Source organism: Canis lupus, chromosome X (assembly GCF_048164855.1).
Source record: "Canis lupus baileyi chromosome X, mCanLup2.hap1, whole genome shotgun sequence".
In the NCBI taxonomy this organism is placed as follows: Eukaryota; Metazoa; Chordata; class Mammalia; order Carnivora; family Canidae; genus Canis; species Canis lupus.
Genome location: NC_132876.1, coordinates 118,439,265 through 118,461,856, shown reverse-complemented (window position 1 = coordinate 118,461,856; position 22,592 = coordinate 118,439,265). Strand labels below are relative to the sequence as shown.

General features: G+C 49.1%; 1 protein-coding gene across 3 annotated transcripts in view; it reads left to right on the top strand.

The window, feature by feature from the left end:
* WWC3 (WWC family member 3) overlaps positions 1-22,592 on the top strand; it is a 120,572-nt gene that overhangs the window by 77,767 nt on the left and 20,213 nt on the right. For all 3 annotated transcript variants that reach the window (XM_072817171.1, XM_072817173.1, XM_072817170.1), the window contains 4 exons: positions 524-597; positions 13,769-14,011; positions 16,627-16,716; positions 17,718-18,283. In XM_072817171.1, coding sequence (XP_072673272.1) covers positions 524-597; positions 13,769-14,011; positions 16,627-16,716; positions 17,718-18,283 — 973 coding nt within the window. The remainder of the gene's footprint in view (positions 1-523; positions 598-13,768; positions 14,012-16,626; positions 16,717-17,717; positions 18,284-22,592) is intronic.

Here is a 22,592-nt window from a genome sequence, read left to right as displayed (position 1 = left end):
ATCAACTTTTGCTAGACAATTCTTTATTTTTTTTAATATTTATTTATGATAGAGAGAGAGGCAGAGACACAGGCAGAGGGAGAAGCAGGCTCCATGCACTGGGAGCCCGACGTGGGATTCGATCCCGGGTCTCCAGGATCGCACCCTGAGCCAAAGGCAGGCACTAAACCACTGAGCCACCCAGGGATCCCCAATTCTTTATTTTTTTAAACTTAATTTTTTGTTGTTGTTAGGAATTACACAGTAGATGAATACACTTCCATTGTGGGGAAAAAAAAACAAAAAGCAAAAAACAAATCCACCAGTGTTTGGGAAGCAGCCTTCCCAGCCTCACTCACAGCTCCCACCAACCAGAGGTAGCAACTGAGCATTGTTTAGTGTGTTTCCTTCCAGACCCTTGAAAAATGGAAATTTAAGGACATATTAAGATATTATTCATTGTTGCTGCAAGTTGAAATGAATTTTCTCTTTTAAAAATATGTTTTTAATATGTCCCCCCTTTTTTTTCTTCTGTTCCTGAAAGTTTGTCTTTGATGATAAAACAAGACTTGTAGACCGAGTCAGGCTTAATTGGCAGTATGAGGAAGCAAGAAAGAGGTAAGAAGTTCCTTTTTAAAATCTTGCCTTCTGCTCCCTTTCTTTCTCCCATGGGAAGAGGTTTTGTGGAACGCCAGCGTGGGGCTGTCATCAGAAAGCAGTGTCTGCTTGAATAAAAAAATCCAGGATCTTTCTTTCTGCATAAGCTTCTTAATACCCACACTAAAATTTCATGTGCATTTAAAACGTGAAATTCTCGCTGTTGTGAACAGTTACGAAGACAGGATCTAATAAAGACAGAGACTTTGTCGGCTCCCTTATCGTCAGGTAGCTCAGGACTCCAGCTCTGCGAGCAGCAACAGTCCCTCAGACCGGTTTCAGCATAATTGCCTTATCTTTTACGCATGTCGTTCCTAATTAACCGGAAAAGTCACATATCTTGGTTGAAAAGACAGTTTAATAAGGACTAAGGTCAGCAGGTGACAGCAGTACCTCATGGGCTGGATTTCGATGGAGAGAACGGAAGTATAGCCATTCCTGTTGACCTTCGCTGTAAATCATCTGCCCTTGGAAAATTGAGACTTGACCCTGTCTCTCCGTTTTCAGAATTTGTCTTTCTCTCCCCCCCCAACCCCCCAGCCCTTAACTGTAGGACGAGGGCAGAAATGAGAGGCAGCATGTAATCCTCACCGGCAGGCAGTATTTTTAGCATGTCACGTCCCTCTGCATGTTCGCAGGACCCTGGTTTCGGTATTCTCACCAACCCCCCCCCCCCCCCCCCCAGCTTTCATGGCCTTTTTCTGGAGACTTTCTCTCTTTTGCATCTTCTGAAAAGAGCCTTAAAACCAAATTACTTCCAAATATGTGCTTCAGAAAGCTATGAAGAGTATCTTTTTTTAAAAAGTCTCTTTAGTCACATACGAACTATTTTCTCGGAGGGTGGGGGAGAAGGAGAGGAATGCCAGGTGGGGTAAAGGAATCCTTTCTGGAAGCTAACTGGTCGGGCCTGCTCAATATACTGTATCATTCATGATGTCTGGAAATCCACTTTGTCGCCTTTTTAGAAAATGTAAAAATAGCAACAAAAGCAGATCATATGACTCCCTGCTAGAAGGCCGGCATGCCCTGCACGGGCCTTCTGTTTGCTCAGAGCTTTCATGCCCGCTTCCTCCTGGCTTCTCACCCCGTGTCTGTGGTGGACTTTATGTTTCCAGCCAGACCCCTGCCAAGTCTGTTGGGGCACGCTGCTTATCTCGGCGGTCAGAGTGCCCGTGTGTCATGCGTTCCTTCTGAACGTGGTGCCCGTTTCAGGGGCGGTTGTGCCCTTTGAATATTCCTCTGCTCATTCTTGCATGTTTCTCCTGGGCTGCACTGTGTGGGTGCTGGAATGTGCTATGCTGTATTAAAATGCAGAAAAGGCATGGTTGCTCCCCTATGAACATCACTGTTATGTATTTTGCTGTGACATTTACTGAACATAGCAAGTGATTTCTTTGTTTTCTAGAGATAGTATCGGGACACAATAACCTCTTGAATGTTGAGATAATATGGGCGAAAAGGCAAGTATTTAAGAAAATTATTCAGGAGAAGACACTGCATTTCATCAGTATCTTTTAAATGACAGTGATATCTCAGGATCAGGATTTCCAGGACCTTGTTAGGAAATGCGCTGCAGCTATGTGGGATGGGGCTGGGGGAGCCCTGCCCCCTGCTTCAGCCTTTGTGGGACAGAAACGCCCTTCTGGGCTGCATTGGCAACATTTAAATATCAGACACACGTTGTGAAGACGTCCTGGATTGGCTTGCTCAAGCACTGCCTGTCCTTTTCCCACTAGCACAGTGGTTCCCAACAGAGAGAGTGAGGACTTTACCCCCAGGGGACTTCTGGCTGTGTCTGGAGGCATTTTTGTTTGTCACAACTCCGGGGGACCTGCTATTGGCATCTAGCCGGTAGAGCCCAAGACTGCTGCTCAACATCCTGTGGTGCATAGGCGGGCCCCACAGAGAGAAGGATCCCCCCATATGTCACCAGTGCTGAGGCTGAGAACCCCTGCTCTGTGCTGGAGGACTGTGCTGCCCCAGCGGGCCCGGGCCCATCCCTGTGTGATTTCCTGCTGGCCGGTCTGTGTGGGTGACCCCAGGAGCTTCATCCACACCCCACAGTAGTGGGCAGAGAAGCTGCTGGGAGAGTGGGAGATTGTACTTCTTTCTACCCAGTACCTGCCCTGTTCTGGGCATTTCAGAAAAATTGTGTGGTTTATGCGATGCTATTTTACATGGTCTTTAACCTATTTGGGAGATAAACTCCTCCCCAACTAACAGAAATATATCAGTTTATCAGTGGCTCTGCCTGGGGGCGAGGACCTCTCCCTACCCACACCTGGACAGTATCTGCTGGGGTTGCGTATGTACACGTCTGTACACACATGCCAGAGTCAGAAGCACATGCCTGTGTGTGCTTGTACATACACATAACACATGCATGTTTACAGATGTGCATGCCCACTTGTATTCTCCCCTTTTTAAAAAATTTATCTATGAGAGACACAGAGGGAGGCAGAGACACAGGCCGAGGGAGAAGCAGGCTCCCTGCGGGGAGCCCGATGCGGGACTCGATTCCAGGATCCTGGGATCACTACCTGAGCCAAAGGCAGATGCTCAACCTCTGAGCCACCCAGGCATCCCACTTCTCTTTAATTACAAAAATAGTACACGAATACATTGTTTTTGTCACAGGCACAATCCATAGAGACCACCCTCTTTCCCCTTCTCTCATTGCACTTCCCACAATTAATGGTTTGGTGTGGCATTGGCTTCTATCTAAACATTTAAATAAATTAAGTACAGTGTAGTTAAATGTAGTATGGATGCATAGCTTAGCATCCCTCTGTGGACAGACATCCTACCTAGATGGCTGCAGTTCTTCCTTTCCACAAACAGTGCATATCTTTTAATGGCCTCAGCCTTGAAGAACTGACTGTGTCCTTGGACTGATACTTAGTGAAATGTATGGGTGTAAAAGCACGTACATTGAAAAGTTTTATAGGCGCGCCTGGGTGGATCAGTTGGTTGAGTGTTTGACTCTTAATTTCAGCTCAGGTCTCAATCTCAGGGTCCTGAGTTCGAGCCCTGTGTGGAGCCTACAAAAAAAAAAAAGAAAAGAAAAAGTTTTGATAGATACCCCCAAAATGACTTAGCCACTTTTGCACTGCCACCAATGGTCATGGGGAGCCCCGATTTTCATATTTGCTTAGCGTCATTAAACATCTTCATTCTTTGTAAATTGTACTGGAGTAACAGGCAGAGACCTTCTCTCAGTTGTCCTGTCCTTCTCCCTTGTGTGAATGGTGCATTTCCTGGTGTGGTGCAACATAATTTGTGTGACTTTTGGTTATTTTAATTGCTATGTCTGAATTTTTTTTTTTTTTTTAAGACAAGTGATCCTTTCAGAACATGGTAGGTGCTATCATTCCTCTGTTCCACATTATCTCAATCATTGAAGGAAGCAGCTTCTCCCCGGGGAACATCTGTGGTCCTCCTGACCAGGGACAGGGTGCTGCACCTGGTGGGTGGAGCCCAGGGAGGCTGCTGAACGACCCACAGTGCACAGGGCAACCCCAGAGCAACGACTTAGGTGGCCCGGGGTGTCAGTCCTACCTTCGCTGATAAACCTTATTCTCGGGCTTCTATTTGGCTCTTAAATCCTTCCTGTGTTTAGGCAATGAGGGTCCACAGGAGCAGCTTTCCACGAACTCAGGGCATTAGCCCACTGCCCCGTATTCCTCCCTCTGCCTGTTCCAGGCAGGTCGGCTCCCCGGTATTCCACAGACACGCCAGGTATCAAACCTGCCAGGTGAACTCCGGATTCAGTGCCTGGAGTCAGCAGAATCACGGCCTCCTCGAGGTGTTCACAGCCTCATCCCCCAGCCCTATGGCTGTATTGCCTTCCACAGCAGATGGGACTAAGTTAAGGACCTTGAGATGGGGCGATGATTCTGGGTGATCCGTGTGGGCTCAATGTCATCCCTGGGGTCCTTAGAAGAGGGACAGTCTGGGATAGAGATATGAGGAGGGAAGCAGAGATCAGAGTGGTGTGGGCCACGAGCCGAGGCCTGTGGGCAGCCCCTAGAAACAACAATGCAATGGATTTTTTCCTAGAGCCTCCAGAAGGATCACGGCCCTGTCCTTTTTTTCCTTTTTTTGATTTTTGACTTCTGGAACTGTAAGATGATTATGTGTGCTGTTTTAAGCCACCAAGTCTGTGATCTTTTGTTACAGCTGCAAGAGAAATCTCACGCAGTGCCCTTGGCCTTTGCTGTTTCCTCTGCCTACCGTGGGATGCTTTGTCTCAAATTGTCAGGTGGCTTCTGCTCTCCTCTTGGTCACCTTGTCAGACACGCGTCCCTGATCATACAGAATAAAGTAGCATGCCCCATTCCCGTCCCCATCACCCTGATCCTCCGAGCAAATGTAATCACCTAACCCATTCTCTCTGTACATGTTTTGTTTTGTTTTGTTTTTAATCATTTGTTTTTTTCTCTCCAAGCACATAAACCCCCGACGGGCAGGGATTTTTGTCTGCTTAGGTCAGTGCTATAATTCCAGTAGCTAAATACTCACTGAATATCTATTGAATGAGTAAACGAGGGCTCCAGTTGGTCACATTTGCTATCTGGCCTTTGCTTCTGCTAGTGGGCAAGCAGGAGGAGTCCTGGGGGCCCAGGTCAGCTCTAGGCTGACTGCTTTGCTCCTTGGCTTCCGACCCCCAGGCCCATGTCCTGATGTGAGCCTTGGGATATTTCCTCTTGATCTGAGGAGAAAAAAGGCATCAAGATATGCATGTCTTTAGGGTTCTACCAGAGGCAGGGGTGGTCTTTCCATTTTAAGAACTGTGTTCGCACGGTATGTAATCACACCGAGCTCAGTTTGCCGTTTCTGACCCTTCGTGGACATCTGAAAAGGCTCGTGGTCTTGGGTATTTCTGTAATGAATTATCTTTTTGGGTGCTGGAGAAAACGGCCTTGGAGCTGCACCCTGAAGGATGCTGGGATCCTGGCTGTCTATGCGCCTGGGAAGGACTTCTCAGCCAGAGGGGAGCAGAACAGGGTGGAAAGTTGTGTAATTGCAAGTTTCTTAGGAAGTGTGTGTGTGTGTGTGTGTGTGTGTGTGTGTGTGTGTGTGTGTATGTGGTGGGTGGGGGGATCAGTCTGAGTCAGCCTGGCCCACCTGTAGCTACAGAATGAAGGGGAGTGAGGAGTGGGATGGAGGATGCCATGAGCTGGGAAGCAGGGCCACGTCATGGGGAGCCAGTAGTGCCTTGGAAAGGCGTTGAAATTGCTGGGCATTCTAGGACTTTTGAGTTGGGAGTGTTCAGTGTGAGCCATCCAAATGGTGACATGTCCAGGAGGGCAGCTCGAGGCAGGAGTGTGGGAATCTTGAGCATATAGATGGTGCTTAAGTCGTGGAGTGGCTGAGCTCACCTTGGGACAGAGCATGCGCTGAGAAAGGAAGAGAATTTGGGGCTGGGTCATAAGGAAGTCCCATAGCCGATGACCTAGTGAGAGGGAACTTGGCCAGAGGATGGAAGTCAGAAGTCCAAGAGAATCGAGGTAGGAGTGAGCAGAAAAGAGAAGAGGAAGTAAAGCCTCAGAAGACACTCACCTCCCCGGGACCCACAGAAGAGGAGGAGATGCTGGCAAAGGGCATCGGGAAGGGAACAGAGAAGGAATAGCAGGGGGAGGACAGACAGACTGCTGCCCAAGCACTGCCCCAAGGTGTGTCCCTGGTCCATAGTGCACAGGGCAAAGGAGGGCAGCGACGGATTTGTATCAAGCCGATTGGCTTTTTGTCCATGCGGAGAACTCTTAATCTGATCTTTTTTGTTTGTTTGTTAAGATCTCTTTCTTTTACAAAATAATGATGACAGTGCGAGTAGGTGTCTTCAAAATCTATACTTGGGAAAATAAAAAGTTGGCAGCCCTACATCGGCCTGTCCCCCTTCCTTAAGTCACACTGGCCTGTGCCGAGTGTGACCTCTACTGAGTATGACCTGTGCCAGGTGTGACGTAGATGGCTCCCTGGAACTGAAGGAAGAGAATGGCCCGGAAGAGAGTTCTCTGTGGCTCCCTTCATGGCCGAGGATCATTTTTAAAATTTTTATTTTCTTATTTAAATTCAGTTTGACAACATATATTCACCTAATGCTCTTCCCATCACGTTTCCTCCTCAGTGCCCTTCACCCAGTGACCCCATCCCCCCGCCCACCTCCCCTTGTTCATTTCCCAGGGTTAGGAGTCTCTCATTTTTCTGATTTTTCCCACTCAGTTTTCCCTCCTTTCCCCTATAATCCCTTTTACTATTGTATTCCCTGTATGAGTGAAACCATATGATGATTGTCCTCCTCCGATGGACTTACTTCACTCAGCATAATCCCCTCCTGCTCCATCCACGTCGAAGCAAATGGTGGGCATTTGTCCTTTCTGATGGCTGAGTCATATTCCATTGTGTATATAGACCACATCTTCTTTATCCATTCATCTGTCGAAGGACATCGTGGCTCATTTAAAGGTGGATCTTGAGTTTTGATACTCAGTTTGTGTTTTCATCGGACTTGAAGCTGCTTTAGGATGTCTGTGAAGCATTCCTGTCGGCAGAGCCCCTCAACTCCTGTTCACCAAGCCTGTGATCGTGGTGCCCTCTGTTGGGCACCCAGGGTTCTGGTTCCCTGTGGTGGCTGCAGGGCACATTTCCAGTCCCCATGGAGTCTTTGATTTGGTCTCTAGTTGCTGATGTCAGTTCTTCTAGATCTGCTTTCTGGATCTGGTGAGCAAGTGAGGCCTGACTTGTAACCTCCTCAGCTGTGCATCATATGATGGCCAGCCACACCTGGCCAGGCGCTGGATGGGGACACACTGTGGGACCACGGTCAGGATGGCCTCGCGTCCCTACCCCGCAGTAGATGTGGGAAATGAGGGAGGGTCGGTGTCATCAGGTCCCAGGAGCGGAATCACCCGGAACCACATCAGAGATTTTACTCTGGTTGCCGATTCTGTTTTTTCAGACTGCCTCCAAATGGGACACATGATTAGAACAGTGTAGACGAGGGAGGAGTGCAGTGGCAGGCAGTTCTCCACCAAGAACCAAATCTAGAACTGACATTAACATTTAAGAACCCAAGCAGTGAGGACCACACCCAAAGCACAGTGGCTGTGATGTTTTGTCCGGGGACGTTCCACGTGGCCACGTCCGTGACAGTCCCATGAGTGTCACTGCAGGAGGGTGGCCCCCGTACAGGAAAGCAGTTCACCCACCAATGCGGGGCAAAGTGCATCGCGTCAACTGGCAGCGTTAGCAAAGAATCATGCGTCCTTCCTGCTCTTTCCCTCTGAGGCTGGGAATGGCAGGTGACTTTTTCTTTTGCTGCAGGACTTGAATTATTTGAGTGGTACGGTTCGGCGTTTGGTCTTGTCATTTCTACTGCCTCACCTGTGGACATCACCCCCCCAACCCACCCCCGACCCCGAGAAGTTCAGCCCACCTACCCTCTGCAAAACCTCCTGGGCTTTACCACTTCTGAGTTGGGGGGAGAAGTCTGTGCGAGTGTGTATTTCAGAGAAGTCTTCCCTTGCGTATCTAGATTTGAGATGTTTTCCAGAGTTGGGAAATCATCCAAGTGCAGCGGTTCTAGACAATCAGAAGTAATCGGGATGTAGTCACATTTAAAGGAAGTTTGTGGAAGTGGGACTCATAATTCCAAGTGGTGGCGGGAGTGCTGGAGAATTCCCTGGACCAAACCACAACTATCATGGTGATTAGTTTCATGTTTTCAACTCAGGGTCATGTGAAATGTACCCAAACAACTGCTTCTTTGTTTCCCTTTGGGAACATCACTTTGGATTCTCAAGGCAGATCTTATGATAGGGGTATTTTCACATTATTGGTTAAAAGTTGTAGAATTTTATTTTTCAAAGCCAGCTTGGAGGAACAAGTCTTGAAGTAATTTCAGTGATGCAGACAGTTCCTTATTTTAAACCTAAGAGCTCTTGTTCCAGAACTGTGCACAAACTGTAGCTGTTTCCATAGAAACCCTCACAGCACAGATAGGAACAAAACATTTGGCCCATCCAGTTTCTCTGTGTCTTAGTGTTTGTTGCCGGGATGGGTCCTGCTGTTCGTCTGTTGTCAGGAATCACTGTAGTGTTAGGATTCCAGTCGAATTGGATCAGTCGCTTGGTGTTTTCCTGCATCTCTCCAGTGACTGTGGATCTGGGTTTGGGGGTGAGGCACAGCCTGGGGCAAACACGGGAAAGCATCCTAGGCCCTGTTGCTCCTCCTTCCCCACTCAGGCCAAGAGAAAGAACCCTGCAGGTGTCCTTTTCATTTAAAGAAGTCACTCTCTAAAGCTCTGGATGCTCAAAGGGGACACGGCATGAGGGCAGGGAGAGGTTTGGGGGTGTTAGTAGATCCTGCCTACACCACATATTCTAGATTCAGACTTCTCGAATTTTCCTTTAGGATAGAGAGCTGAGCCAAATGGACACCAGTTTATTGATATTTAATTCAATCAGCTGCAGTGATTTTTATCTATCTGGCCTAGATCTCAGCTGAGATTTTCTTGAACTTTTGCTTTTCACTTACATGGGTTTTTGCAAAAAGAAAACTCAGGAGAGAAAACATACAAAGTATCAAATCTGTAGCTGAGATTAAAATCTGAAGGCACAAGTTTCTAAGCTGACTCCCTGCCCTGGAATGTGGCATTGGGGTCCGTCATGTCCCATAACCAGATGGGACCATGGCTTGCCTGGAGTTTGGTCTCTCTTCCAGAAAACAACCGTATTTTAGGAACTTGCAAAAATATAGTAGGCTGCAGAATTTAGGTATAAATTCCAATAATTAAGGATTATGTTGGATATATAAAATATACCTCAAAAGTGTTATATTAAAAGTGCATTTCTAAAAATAAAAATGCAAATCACATTTAGGATTTCCATGTGAATTGTGAGGGGCGCAGAAGCTTTTGCAGCATAAATGCAGGTTTCCATTCATGGTTTAATGGTGCCTGGTTTATAATAGAAAACGTGTTCAGGGAAAAATAGGGAAAAATAATTCATATTTTATTTCTGTCTGCATTAGACCTGTTCAAGGAACAGAATTTGGAGATCACATAATAAATATGAAACCTGAATGCTTGAATGAGGGTTTGCTCTCATTTCTTCTCTATCCTGAGCACAGGGACATATATTTTAAAGCTTTTAAAGGCATTTGTGAGAGATTATATATCGGCCATAAAATGTATTACCTATCAAAAATTAATATCAATACAGATTAAAGTTGACTAATAGGAAAAAAAAAAAAGCCCTCACCAATTTTAAGTTGCTCTCAGTTTTCTTTAAAAATGACCTTGGGAAAGTTTCTTTTTTGCAAACTTTAATCATGACCTTGCTTTGCTTTCATGTATTTAATTTCACCCAAATGATATTTCAGTGGGCAGTGGGGTGGGGGAGGCTTTCTAGAGATTGTTTTTCTCATATTGTGCAGAATTAGAAAAATAGTACTTGCCAGAGTGGGGCTCCGGCCTTCGGCTCAGCTGTGTGGTGTGGATGTAGAAGAAGGGGCGCTGTACCTCTACGTCTGTGCTTACTTAGCCTTAGGTGCCAAGTCTGTTCCCTCCAGTAAACCTAATGCACGAAGCATACTCCTCGCAGATGGCTTGTTTCTAGGCCAGCAGCACAGTAGACGAGGCATACTGCGTCAGAGGTAAAGCCGTCTTGTCTGTCCCTTGGTGAGTGCACAAGAAATCATCGAAGGAATCCTTCGAGAGCTTTTGGCTTCCAGTGCAGACAGGCGAGACATATGTGCCACACTCTCAACCTGGCTGAGAGCAGGCCCCAGATGTCTGCGTCTGGAGTTTGGATATAGGGGAAAAAATGGCACTTGGCAATATATATCGGTATTCTTCTAGATTCATAGCTAGCTCGGAGATGACCATGCAATCATTTGCATCATTGTGCAATTTAATTATTTTAAAAAGCACTTGTCTTAAGCGTAGACATGCTCGCCTCGTGTTTAGCGCAGCTCAAACAACTTTTCCAGATGGGTCGCATGACGTCAACTTCATCCAGATTTTGTTTCTGCTACAGAGGTTGTCCCTTGCCCTGTGTCTGTGCATGTTTCCCTTGTAAGCTGTACAAAGTCACAGTACTGTGCTTCACTTCGGCCCCAGTACTATTTCTCTTTACCTTTGTTGGACAGACCTTTTGAAGAAGTTTGCCCTTTGCCTCTCTTCCCGCTTTTAATTCTTTCCTTCCTTCATTCTTTTTTCTGATAGTGGATATTACTTGAGATTTGCCTGGATAGAGTAGGATTATCTAGGGTTGGAGCTCCTGCCGCCCTCAGCAACTTGAATGCTTGTAGAGCAGCAGCTGACACACCTGGTCCGCACACATGGAATCTGGATCACCTTCCATGTACACCTCAGAAAACTCAAAGGGAGTGCTTTTTCAAATGTGTGTGCTTGTAGTATATATATATGTGAGAATTAGTATATGTTACCAAGTAATAATGGCTAACTTTATTTTTTTGTATAAAGATTTTATTTATTTATTTATTTTGAGAAAGAGCATGTGAAAGAAAGCATGAGTGGAGGAAGGGGCAGAGGGAGAAGCAGACTCCCCACTGAGCAGGGAGCCTGATGCAGGGCTCAATCCCAGAACCCCGAGATCATGACCTGAGCCGAAGGCAGATGCTTAACCAACCTAGCCACCCAGATGCTCCATATGGCTAACTTTAGCTGGGTTCAGAGAGACTTTCTTGAGGATTGATCAGATAAATTAAATGAAAAATTATGAGGACACAATGGATTTGCTTAGGTTTGTTCATCTCTTTCATATTTATTCCTTACTTTTGGCTTGTCTTGATCTCCAGTAGAATGTTCCAGAAATTTCATTGGGTATAATGTCTGATTTGGCACTAACTTATTTATGGGACGACTTGGAGTATATTTTCCTTGGGCTTCAGTTATATGACTGCCATAAATTTTCATTACACTAATTAGACATAGATGGATGCTTGAGCCTGGTTGGATTCCTAGCCCTGGTCAGCTGCCTCTGCCAGTAGTATTTTTCAGTGACATGATTTGGCACCATTTTCCAACACATTTTCAGGAAATTAGTTTTAAGTTGGGAAAGAACTTGCCTAATAAAGCTACTGACGTTCAGCTATTTTCTTTACCTTCTTAGGGAATTGGACTTGAGTAAAATGTGCATGTTTAAACTATAACTTGTATACTCTTTTTAAAAAAAGATTTTTTTTTTTGAGAGAGAGAGAAAGAGAGAGCACAGGGAGGGAGGAGGGGGGCAGAGGGAAAGAGAGAAGCAGACTCCCTGCTGAGCAGGGAGCCTGATGTGATGTGGGGCTCCATCCCAGGACCCTAAGATCATGACCTGAGCCAAAGGCAGATGTTTGAGCCACCAGACACCCCTACTCTTTTTGTGTGTGTGTATGTGTGTGTGTGTATGTGTGTGTGTGTGTGTGTGTTATTGTTTTTGTTATTGTTTTATTGGTTTGGTATCTGAAGGTGTCTTACCCAGCCCTCCAGCCAGGCTGGGTAGTCCCCAGGCTCATGTCTAGCTCAAGAGGAGCCTGAGCTGGTGCAGGGCTGGCCAACGGGCTTTAACATGAGGACTGACAGCAGTTGATAGGCGGTATCTGCAAGGGAGCACAAGGAAGGATTCTGAGGTCTGGACCTAGCAGGTGGGATGCCAGCTTTGATTAGTTTGTGTGCCCTGGGCAGGGGACAGGGTAGTGTCAGGAGCCCTCCTGCCATTCCTATTTTAGTGAGGATCATTACAGTGGAACCTAATGCAAGCCCCTAAGAGCTGCATGGCCAATTAGGATGCTCCAGACCAGGCTGGGCTGCCTGAAAGCAGAAGGTTTTCAGACTTAAGCATCAGAAGTACCTGGAGGACTTGTTAAAGCCCGGATTGCCCACCCCCATCCCCAGAGTGTCACATGCAACAGCCTTCGGGTGGCACCTGAGGTTTCCATTTGTCACAAAGCTCCCACTAATGCCAAGGCTGCCGCTCAGGGACCCCACTTGGAGAGTCGCTGCCTTAGAGGATACAGGGCCATGTGCCCCTGCCCCTTCGCTGTCTTCACAACTCTCTGTGACCTCAGAGAAGTCTCTGGATTTTATTTTTTGGGCATGTATGCCAACATCTGCCATCCACAGCACCGGGGTCAGGGCGAGTCCAGCATCCCTCGTTTGTCTGAAAACAGATAGCCCTCGTATTTAGCCTCGCTTAAACTTGAGGGGCGGAAATCCTTCTCCTCTGCCTGTGAAAGGGTGCTCTGAAAACATGAGCCACTTCCATCTCATTTCACCTGTGTTCAGCAACAGCTCAGGACGCAAAGCGATGCAGTGTGTGCACCAAGCAAGCACGCGGAGACCTAGGCACGTGGAAAGTGACCCCAGAGCCCGTATTTGACACCTGGAGGATGGTCGTGCTGATACATTTAGCGAGGCTGGCTGGTTTGCACGCCCCTGCTGAGCTCATGCCGCGGGCACGCTTAGCGGAGCCGACTCTCATGCTTTTGTGTATTTGCTGCTGTGTTTGCTCCCAGTTCGTGCGTTTGGCTCTTGCTGAGCGTGTGCTCTCTGCGAGGTGTTCCAAATGTCCCCATGCTCAAGGTCCCTGGTGCCGGAAAGGGCCCACCGAGCTGGAAGACGGGAGCGCCGGACTTGGGGGGGGGGGGTGTCTCTCCCGTCGTGTCCAGGTGGTGTGGGCGGTGAGGCGCGGCAGTGCAGGCGGGAAGCCAGAAGCGTCTCTAGCACATCCAGCACCGTGTTAAGCTACTGACGATGGGAGCCGCAGGGAGAGGAGCTGGTTCCACCTGCCCTGGGGCGGTGCCGTGCAGCAGGGCTCGGGTCTGAGACAGCACAGTGCACGGCCGTGGGAGGATGTCAGCCTTTTCATCAGTGCTTTGACACGAGCATGCCATGCTTCCTGCCCTCCCTGATCTCCTAGGCCAGGGAGGTTATGCAGAGGACCTCCACACTCTCTTTATTACCCGCAATTTCCCAATGCTTTGTTTTTGTCATTTAAGGGTCACTCGGTGCAATAATGTCAGTATTTACTTAGCAGAGTGAGTTTCTAGACTCAGTGTGATGGTGTTGAGAAGGTGTGAAGGTGTATTTTGACCTCACGGACTTTTCTGGGCCCATCTCTTGCAGAGTCTCGACTATCCAGCAGCAGCTGGCCCAGCTTGATAACGAGTCCTGGCCGGGTCTGGCCGAGGCCGACAGGGACCGGCTGCAGCTCATCAAGGAGAAGGAAGCCCTGCTCCAAGAGCTACAGCTCATCATTCAGCAGAGAAGGCCGGTGGAAGACGTGGCCCGGCTGGAGGAGGAGAGGAGGCGCCTGGAGGAGGAGATCCAGCGGGCCCGGGCCACATCTGTGCAGGGCGCCACGGAAAGGTGCGCTGGCTCCCGCGGTTTTGGGAGCATGCAGGCCTCAGCTCCGAGTGAAGAACCAGGTGGAAAAGCCAAATTGGAGAACTTGCACTGGGCAGGATCGGTCCTGAGTGTTGGTACTCAGGGATCTACCGCCTGCTGTGTTTTCTTGCCAAGTAGCGGGAAGGCAGGAGGTGCAGGGAACGTGCTCCCTCTCTTCTGCGGGTGGTGCCAGCTTGGTCCTGGGCTCGTGTTCAGAAGCAGGAGGGGATGAAGGGCGGGAAGATGGGAGCCCCCGGCTCAGCCCCCGCCCCTTCCCACTACCGGAGTGCTTTCCCCTTGTCTGCCCGCCAGCGGCCTGGACAGATGGGGTTTGGCAGCAGGAGGGTGGGAGGCAGGCGCTGGCACGGAGATGGAGCCCCGTGGCTTGCGACTTAGGTTTCCACCAGGAAAATCTACGCTCTCTGTTGCAGCAGGAAGCCGGCAGCCTGGCATGTGGCCGGTCTCAGATGTGCCTCTCCTCAGTCTGTGCTGGGTGCTTTGCTGGCGCCGAGGGTGTGAAGCTGGCCTAGCATCCCGAGCCCTTGTGCTCAGCCCGGTGTGTGCCCGGCTCCAGGCTTCCACTCGCCACGCATGATCAGGGGCTGTGTCGCAGGCTGGGCCGGCTTTGCACATTTCACAGCTGCCAGAAGTTTATCTGTGGGTATCAGCTGAGCTTTGGAAAGCACCCTACTCCCCGGCATTTGATAATCTACTGGACCTTAAAATCCAGTGTGGCTTTTTTTTTTATTTAAAGATTTTATTTATTTATTCATGAGACACACAGAGAGAGAGAGAGAGTCAGAGACACAGGCAGAGGGAGAAGCAGGGTCCATGCAGGGAGCCCGACGCGGGACTCGATCCCGGGTCTCCAGGATCACTCCCTGGGCTAAAGGCGGCACTAAACCGCTGAGCCACCCGGGCTGCCCAAAATCCAGTGTGTTAAAGGACCACACGCTGAATCTGTATGAGCATTCTGTACATACAGTTTAATGGTCACCTGAATTATTTCATCCATACAGATGCCCTGATACCTGTTATCTAATCACCTGTTTGTTCTCAGTATGTGATGGGGGCTATCGATGCTTGATATTCATCGTTAATAGAGGTCTGTGTGGGACATTAGTGGCTGATGTCTGTATTGGCGGGAAGTGGTATTTGCAGAGCCCAGCTCATCGGAATAGGTAGAGTGAATTTTAGTTTGCTTAACATGATCATGTGCCCCGTCACTTCACTCAAACAGGGAGTTTTGAGTCTGAAAGGGGCTGTGAACTGAAGTTTTCATCTGTGCTTCTGTGCCCTTGGTATTCTGTTGTGTGTGTGCTGGGTAGGAGGGGCTGGGAGTTCATTGGGTTGGTTCTCTTAAGGGGGGGTGGAGTCTGTCCCATGAATGCCACCTGCTTCTCAGGACCCCACACTCATGCACCCTTGACTGTTTTTGCCCTCGCCACATGGAAATGCTAGCCCACATGAGTGCTGGGGTCCCAGAATACAAATCTACGGACCCCCACGGAGCTGATGTTACCCTTGATGCCCAGGTTTAGAAACTGGGCCCGCCAGGCTCGTGCAGCTGAGGGAGTCTCTTGTGGGACCAGCCCAGGAGCTGAGTCCTGTGTTGTAGAGCCCTCTCCTGGGACTGATTTGGCCCACGTGTGTCCTCCGGATCTGCCGCTAACCGGCACGGGCCCCTGAGGCAGGAGGCTTTCCCTGGGAAGACTAGGGGGCCTTAGACCCGGTGTGGAGCCAGGACAAAGTGAGGAAGGTCGGTGTCTTAGGACTGAGATGTGCCAGCCGCTTGGCCAGTCTGCCTGTCTTGGCTCAGGGCCCTCGTTGTGAGGTAGGAAGTCTGCGCTGGGGTAGTGAGTGTCACTGGGGGTTGGGACAGCATAAAGCCTTTCCCCTGTCAAAGGACAGAGCACCTGTCTTAAGGGTGCCCACGCAGTCACACAGTAAATGCCATCGTTTGATTTATAAATAAGGACTGTTTTGTTGTGAGGCAAGCATATTCATTCAGTAACTGTTGAGCACATGTAGCGTCGGGCTCTGTTCTACGCAGTGGACTTAGTGCAGTGGAGAAAGTTCATTTCAGAAATAAGAAAGAAGAAAGTGGAAAGAAGAAAAAAAATTACCTTCAACCCTGTGACAGTTGCTGTTTTATTTGTATCTAATCTTAATTCTATGGATTTTAGAATTGCATGCATTTTTGCCCAGAGCAGGGCTTAAGTGAGGGACTCTGATTTGTTCTAAGAAATTCCAGTAGATTGCTGTGTTGCTCTGTGTCTGAGTCCATCTTTTAGTCTAGCCTCTCATCCCTTCTGTCTGTTCACACACCTGTCCTTCCCCCCACCCCATCCGTTCACATCCCCCCATCTGTGGAGCTCCTGTAGTGGCTCAGGCACTGTACAGGGTGCTGGGGGCACAGTTTCAAGCAAGATGAAACAGCCTCTGTTATCTTGGTGTCTGTGACCCAGATGTGGTTATTAGAACTTAGTCGTTGAAACCTAAATCATTTGGGGGAATTTACAGTTGAATTTCTGATTGGGAAGATTATAAACTCACTATTTTTGAAATCCACCAATGGCCTGTTTTCTTACCTACAGGATTCTGCTTCAGGAAAAAAGAAATTGCCTCCTTATGCAGCTGGAAGAAGCCACCCGCCTCGCGTCCTATCTCCAGTCCCAGTTAAAAAGGTGGGTAACTTTCTTTATTTTGATTCTGATTTTGAGGGGAGGAGGGGCAGAGGGAGAGAGAGGATCTCAAGCAGGCTCCGCGATCTCACCACCCTGAGATCAGGACCTGAGCCAAAATCAGGAGTCAGACGCTTAACCCGCTGAGCCATCCGGGCGCCCCTCGGAAGGTAGGTGGCTTTAGAAGAGGAAACTGTACTGAATTACCACGTTATAATGACGTGTCCGTGAACTTCATCATCCCCTTTAGCTTGTTTCCCTCCTCCCGGCACTTAGAGCCCGAAGCGCTGGCACACACAGTGGCAAGGGGCTACGCTGTATTTTTAAGAGGAGCTGCTCATGTGGGATCCGGGGAATGTGAGGAGAACCAGGTTGGCTGCAGAATAACGAGTCTGAAGTCAAGTTTGGCCAATGATTCTGTGATTGAATTAGCAGCTTCCGAAGTGTGTGTATCCATCTCCACATGCACATGGATGGTTCTATTTTGTTGTTTTAAAAAAAAAATGATAGGAACATTTTTAACGGAAGATTGGCATGCTCAATAATAGCTTCTGTTTTCCAGTACTTACTGTATGGTGAAGTGTAATATGAAGGGCTTTCTATGTATTATTTCTTTGTCATTCCTCCTAAAAATGCCTTGAGGTAGAAATGATGGTCTCCCAGCCCCCAGTGACAAAGTGGGGGGGCGGTCCTGAGGACAAATCACTTGACCCAGTGTACTCGCTGGTCCGCGTTTGAGCTGGAACTTGATGTTAGGCACGTTTCCCTGATGTTACCTACCACTCTCTACTGACACTCAGAGGGAAATGAAGGAAATATTAGTGATGGTGCCTTAGAAGTGCTCGTGAGTGGTTAAGGACGTGCTCTGGTTGGTGGCAGGATGAGGCTGGATGTCGTTCCCTCTGGAACAGACCAGGTGCTCAGCTCGGCAGTGGGGGACAGTGGGGCTCCAGCATGGGCCTTCAGGCCACACGTTGAAGAGTGTGGGGTATGTCTCGTTTCAGCCTGTCTGCCAGCACCCTGACCGTGTCTTCGGGGAGCAGTCGTGGGTCCCTGGCCTCCAGCCGGGGCTCGCTGGCCTCCAGCCGGGGGTCCTTGAGCTCAGTCAGCTTCACCGACATCTATGGCCTCCCACAGTACGACAAGCCTGACGCCGAGTGTGGCCAGCTGCTGCGCTTCGATCTCATCCCCTTCGACTCCCTGGGGCGTGATGCCCCCTTCTTGGATCCCCCGGTGCCTTCAGGCTTCCACAAGCAGAGGCGCTCCCTGGACACACCACAGTCCTTGGCATCTCTGTCCTCGCGCTCCTCCCTGTCCTCGCTGTCCCCCCCGAGCTCCCCCTTGGACACGCCTTTCCTTCCGGCCTCCCGCGACTCGCCCTTGACCCAACTGGGGGACACTTTCGAGGTGCCCGGCCTGGGTACCCTTGACAGACTGCGGGCTCAGGCCTCTGCTTTGGGGGATGAAGACTTGCCAGGCACGGTGTCCCTTCAGCCACACGGGTTCCCCGGGGATGGGGAAGGACCTCGCGAGCGGGGACCTCAAGTGACCACTGCTCCCACAGCTGCAAGTAAGTATCGAGAAGTCCTGGGGTTTCCTCCGTCCGGGGAAGAGGAGGCTCTTAGATTCGGGGAAGAGACCGTGGGCCGTTGCACTGAAGTCCGCTGGCTCTTCAGTTCCCTAGTGAGCTTTAGGTTTCAGACTGTCGGCAGGGTGGGGAAGCATGCCCGCCTGTGTGCTGCGTGCTTTCCTCGTGGGGCTTGCACGCTGGGCCCGGAGAGGTCACGGAAATGGCACAGTCGTCTTTTCCCAGGTGTTCGGCCTATTATCCGAACATGCCTAATTGATGAAAACGATGGTGAGAACCGCACTCTCCCCTGGGCAGCAGCTGCTCCCAGAACCTTCCAGGGTGGGGGCCACCCAACAGCAGCACGTGGACGGTGTCTGCCGGTGGAAATCTCTACTTCCTCTGTCCCTGTGACTTCATCTCTTCATCCTGTGTCCTTACAGTTGTCAAAGGTGTAGTTTATCAAACATGGGAATGAAAATAATTGGTGTAATTTCAAAAGACGTGCCGGTAAGCATCCGTCATTTCTACCGAAGCGATTTCTCTGGTGGTCCCCAAATCGAGCAACGTGAACTTTGTCCATCTGGTCAGTGTTAATTCAGCTTCTCCTTGGTGCCAGGCCCTGTCTGGTTGTAGCCCATGTGGAAAATGGAACTCTTGTCCTAAAGAATATTCCAGTTGATGGCTTATGCACAAGGCGGGGCCCGGACCCTAACTCTCCTGGTACCTTGACCTTATGTGATTTCTTGAGCCAAATTGTGGCAACTTTTAACTTCCTTAGGTTCCAGAGAGGATTGAGAGCAAGGTCTCATTCCTGGAGTTCCTGAGCTGTTATTTACAGCAGAAAGGTTTTAGCCATTCTGTGTAGGCAAACACCAGGTATTTGTATAGCTTAGTGGATCTCAACCAGGGGAGCTTTTGAACCCTGGTAGGTGCTTGTCAGTGGCTGGTTGTCACAACTGAAGGCCGCGGTAGGGAGGGGCCCCTGGCCTCTGGTGCGGGTGGGGGGTGGGAGTGCGGGCACCAGGGATGCTGCTCCACATCCTGCAGCCCCACGAGGGCTGACCCAGCCAAAATGGCAGTAGTGCTGAGGCTGAGAAACTCTGCTCATGTGCCGGGGACTCCTTCAGCAGCAGGGGCCAGAGAGAAAACATGAGGACACAGCCAGGGTGGTGTGGTGGAAACGGTGTCAGCCTCGCAGCTTAGAGGCCCAGACTCTGCTGACTGGCTAGCTGTGTGGGCATGAGCACCGCCTGGGACTTGGCTGAGTCTTGGCTTCCCTGCCCGTGAGCAAGGCGCTCTTGATGGCTCTTCCATTCACCCCCGTTCTGTTACCCCGACTTTTCTGTATATAACCACACTGCTTGTCATCTGTATAAGAGAATCTTAGTCCCGTTAGCACCTACATGCTGAACCAGAAATCTGGGAGGCCCTGAGGCAGTCCCGTGGCTTTTTGGCATCTGTTATTTGGGTGTCTCCTGTGTGTTTGTGAACGCACCTTTCATGTTCCCACCTCTGCTGCTTCTGTAATTCACCTGTGCAGGTGCCCTTCGTTCACTTCATTCTTCATGATCACAGGTTCAGTGCCCCCCTGTGTACTCCTTTCATTCAAAAAAGAAAATACAAAATCGGGCCCAAATTACACATCCGTTGTTGCTTAAGCTGATCGTGGTCACTGCCTTGCCTCCCTGCCAGCCTGTCTTCAAAAGGTGAGACCCAAGAGTATCGGTGCCGTGAGGCGGAAAGTCCACACAGGGCCTGGGGGCCTGGGGAAAGGCAGGGTGGGAGGGAGAAGGGCTGACTCGATTTCTGATCCTGATTTCTTTTTTCTTCCCACTCTGGCTGACTGGATAATGGTTCAGACTCCTTCCGCGGGGAGGTATTTGCTTTATGCTGGGTTCAGATACTGCCACCTCGTGGTAAATTCTTGTGTGACGTTGTCCGGTGACTTGGGTCTTTTCTTTTTTTTCTTTTATATATATATGTTTTTATTGGAGTTCGATTTGCCAACATATAGTGTGACACCCAGTGCTCACCGTCAAGTGCCCCCTCGGTGCCCATCTTTTGCAACTCGAAGTCATTAACTCAGTGAATGCGTTGGTCGTGGAGGGTGCTCGCAGAGTGCTGGGTTGGGAAACCAGCCTCAGGCATGGACACAGGGTGACTTCTTGCCTCTCTTGACGTTTGGGGGAACGCTTGAGCCTAGTGTCCTCATAGCTTCACAAGCTGGCACAGATCCTTCTAGTCCTTATGTTACTCCACCCCCCGCTTATGATGCCTGCTGTCATGTAGTTCCCTCTGACTTTCTAGTTTCCTGAGGAAGAGGACAGTTCAGGTATGACCTCTGGAGAGTTTTAGAAAGATGACATTTGGGATCCCTGGGTGGCTCAGCGGTTTAGCGCCTGCCTTTGGCCCGGGGCATGATCTTGGAGTCCCGGGATTGAGTCCTGCGTCGGGCTCCTCCCGGTGTGGGACCTGCTTCTCCCTCTGCCTGTCTCTTTCTCTCTGTGTCTATCATGAATAAATAAATAAAATTAAAAAAAAAAAGAAAGATGACATTTTACTAAGATAAGATTCAAGATTGCCCAAACCTACAAAGCCAGCTCTAGGAATAATTCCTTCCATTGTGTGTTAAATCAATCCGAGGACGCAGACAGTGGGAGGGGAGAGTGGGAAAATACACTCTAACCTTGAACATTTTGAATATTTTCTATACTTTTATCTTTCTGGGATTTTATTTATTTATTTTTTGAAGATTTTGTTTACTTATGAAAGACACAGAGAGGCAGAGACACAGAGGGAGAAGCAGGCTCCCTGCAGGGAGCCCGACGTAGGATCCGGGATCACACCCTGAGAGGAATGTAGACAGTCAATCTCCGAACCACCCAGGTGCCCCTCTTTCTGGGATTTTAAAAACCAAATGTGTCAGGATGCCTGGTTGGCTCAGTCGGTGGAGCGTGCGACTCTTGATCTCGGGGCTGTGAATTCGAGCCCCACGTTGGGTGTAGAGGTTACTTAAAAATAAAATCTTAAAAAAAAAAAAAAAAGTCAAATGTGTCATGATTTGAAATCTTTTCCTATTTTCATTTCCCATCAGTACTCACTAATCTAAATCTGGGAAAACCTTGATTTTGTTCATCTGTTTACTGATACTTTTATTATACTCTGTTTAAAATTGTTGGCTTAAATTCTGCAGTTTTTTCACTTTGTGCTTTTCTTTTATCTCTTTTCTCATGCGGCTCGACAGAAACGTTCACTGTAAGTGACCTTGGAATCCTTCACCTCGTTGGTCAGGCAGCAGGCACGTCTTTGTGCAATGAATCAGTGTGTTTAGGATGGGGGGGTGTGGCCGAGAAGGGCAGACCGCATAGTTGTACTTTAACGTAGCTCACTAGTTACTATTATTATTAATTCAATATTAATGTTTATTCTGGCTACTAAAGTTGTATAAGAACTTTTCTAAAAGTTTGCAGTACTTATTCCTCTGTATTTTTTCCCAGACTTCAGTGGCTTTCATTATTTTAGTGTATGCCAGCTGGCAGCTTTGCCCCAAATGTGACTTTCATTATATTTTTTTCCGTCAAGCAGTGTTGATGTCCTTAGGTCTCAGCGTGTGTATATCTGTCTGTCGTGATGGAAAGGCCAGAGATTTTTAAAATGCAGGTTTGGAAGATTGTTTATTCCTGCCTTCACTGGCATTGGTCCCTGTGCTCCGTCTCACCTCGAAGCCCGAGAGCAGACGGCGGGGGGATGTAGTGTGGGATCTGCTGTGCGCTTTTCTTCACCCAGGACGACTGTTCATCATACTCCCTTCCAACAACTGCTTCCAGTTGCTCCGTGAGCGCGGGGACTAAGCCTGGGAGCAGTGAGGATTCATTCCTTCATTTCCTTTTTCTCCTCGTGGACTGCCATTGCAATGAGAGAGACATTCTGTGCGGGTTGTACCGTCGGGTGAACCAGAAGTGCTTAGGGTCACTGCTTGGTGTTATTTCCTTGAGAGAATGCAAGGCTGTGCCCAGGAGCCGTGCTGAGCAGCAGGGCCAGGGCCGGAGATGGGGAGCAGCTTTGTTTGCTAGAGATCCACGCAACGAACAGTTCCACCTGCAGTCCCCAGCTGGGGGAGTTGGGGCCTCCCTTGTGGCAGGAGTGACAAGAAGAGCTGGGCTTTGAGAGTCCCTGCCTCCGGCCACCCTAGACTGGAGCCAGCTTTGGTCCCTGACCCTCAGGGAGATGCCTGTAGCTGCCCAGGCTTGGCATTGCAGACCTTTGGAAGGTCAGCTTTTGTCTACAGTTGAGGTGGTTAAGACCGAAG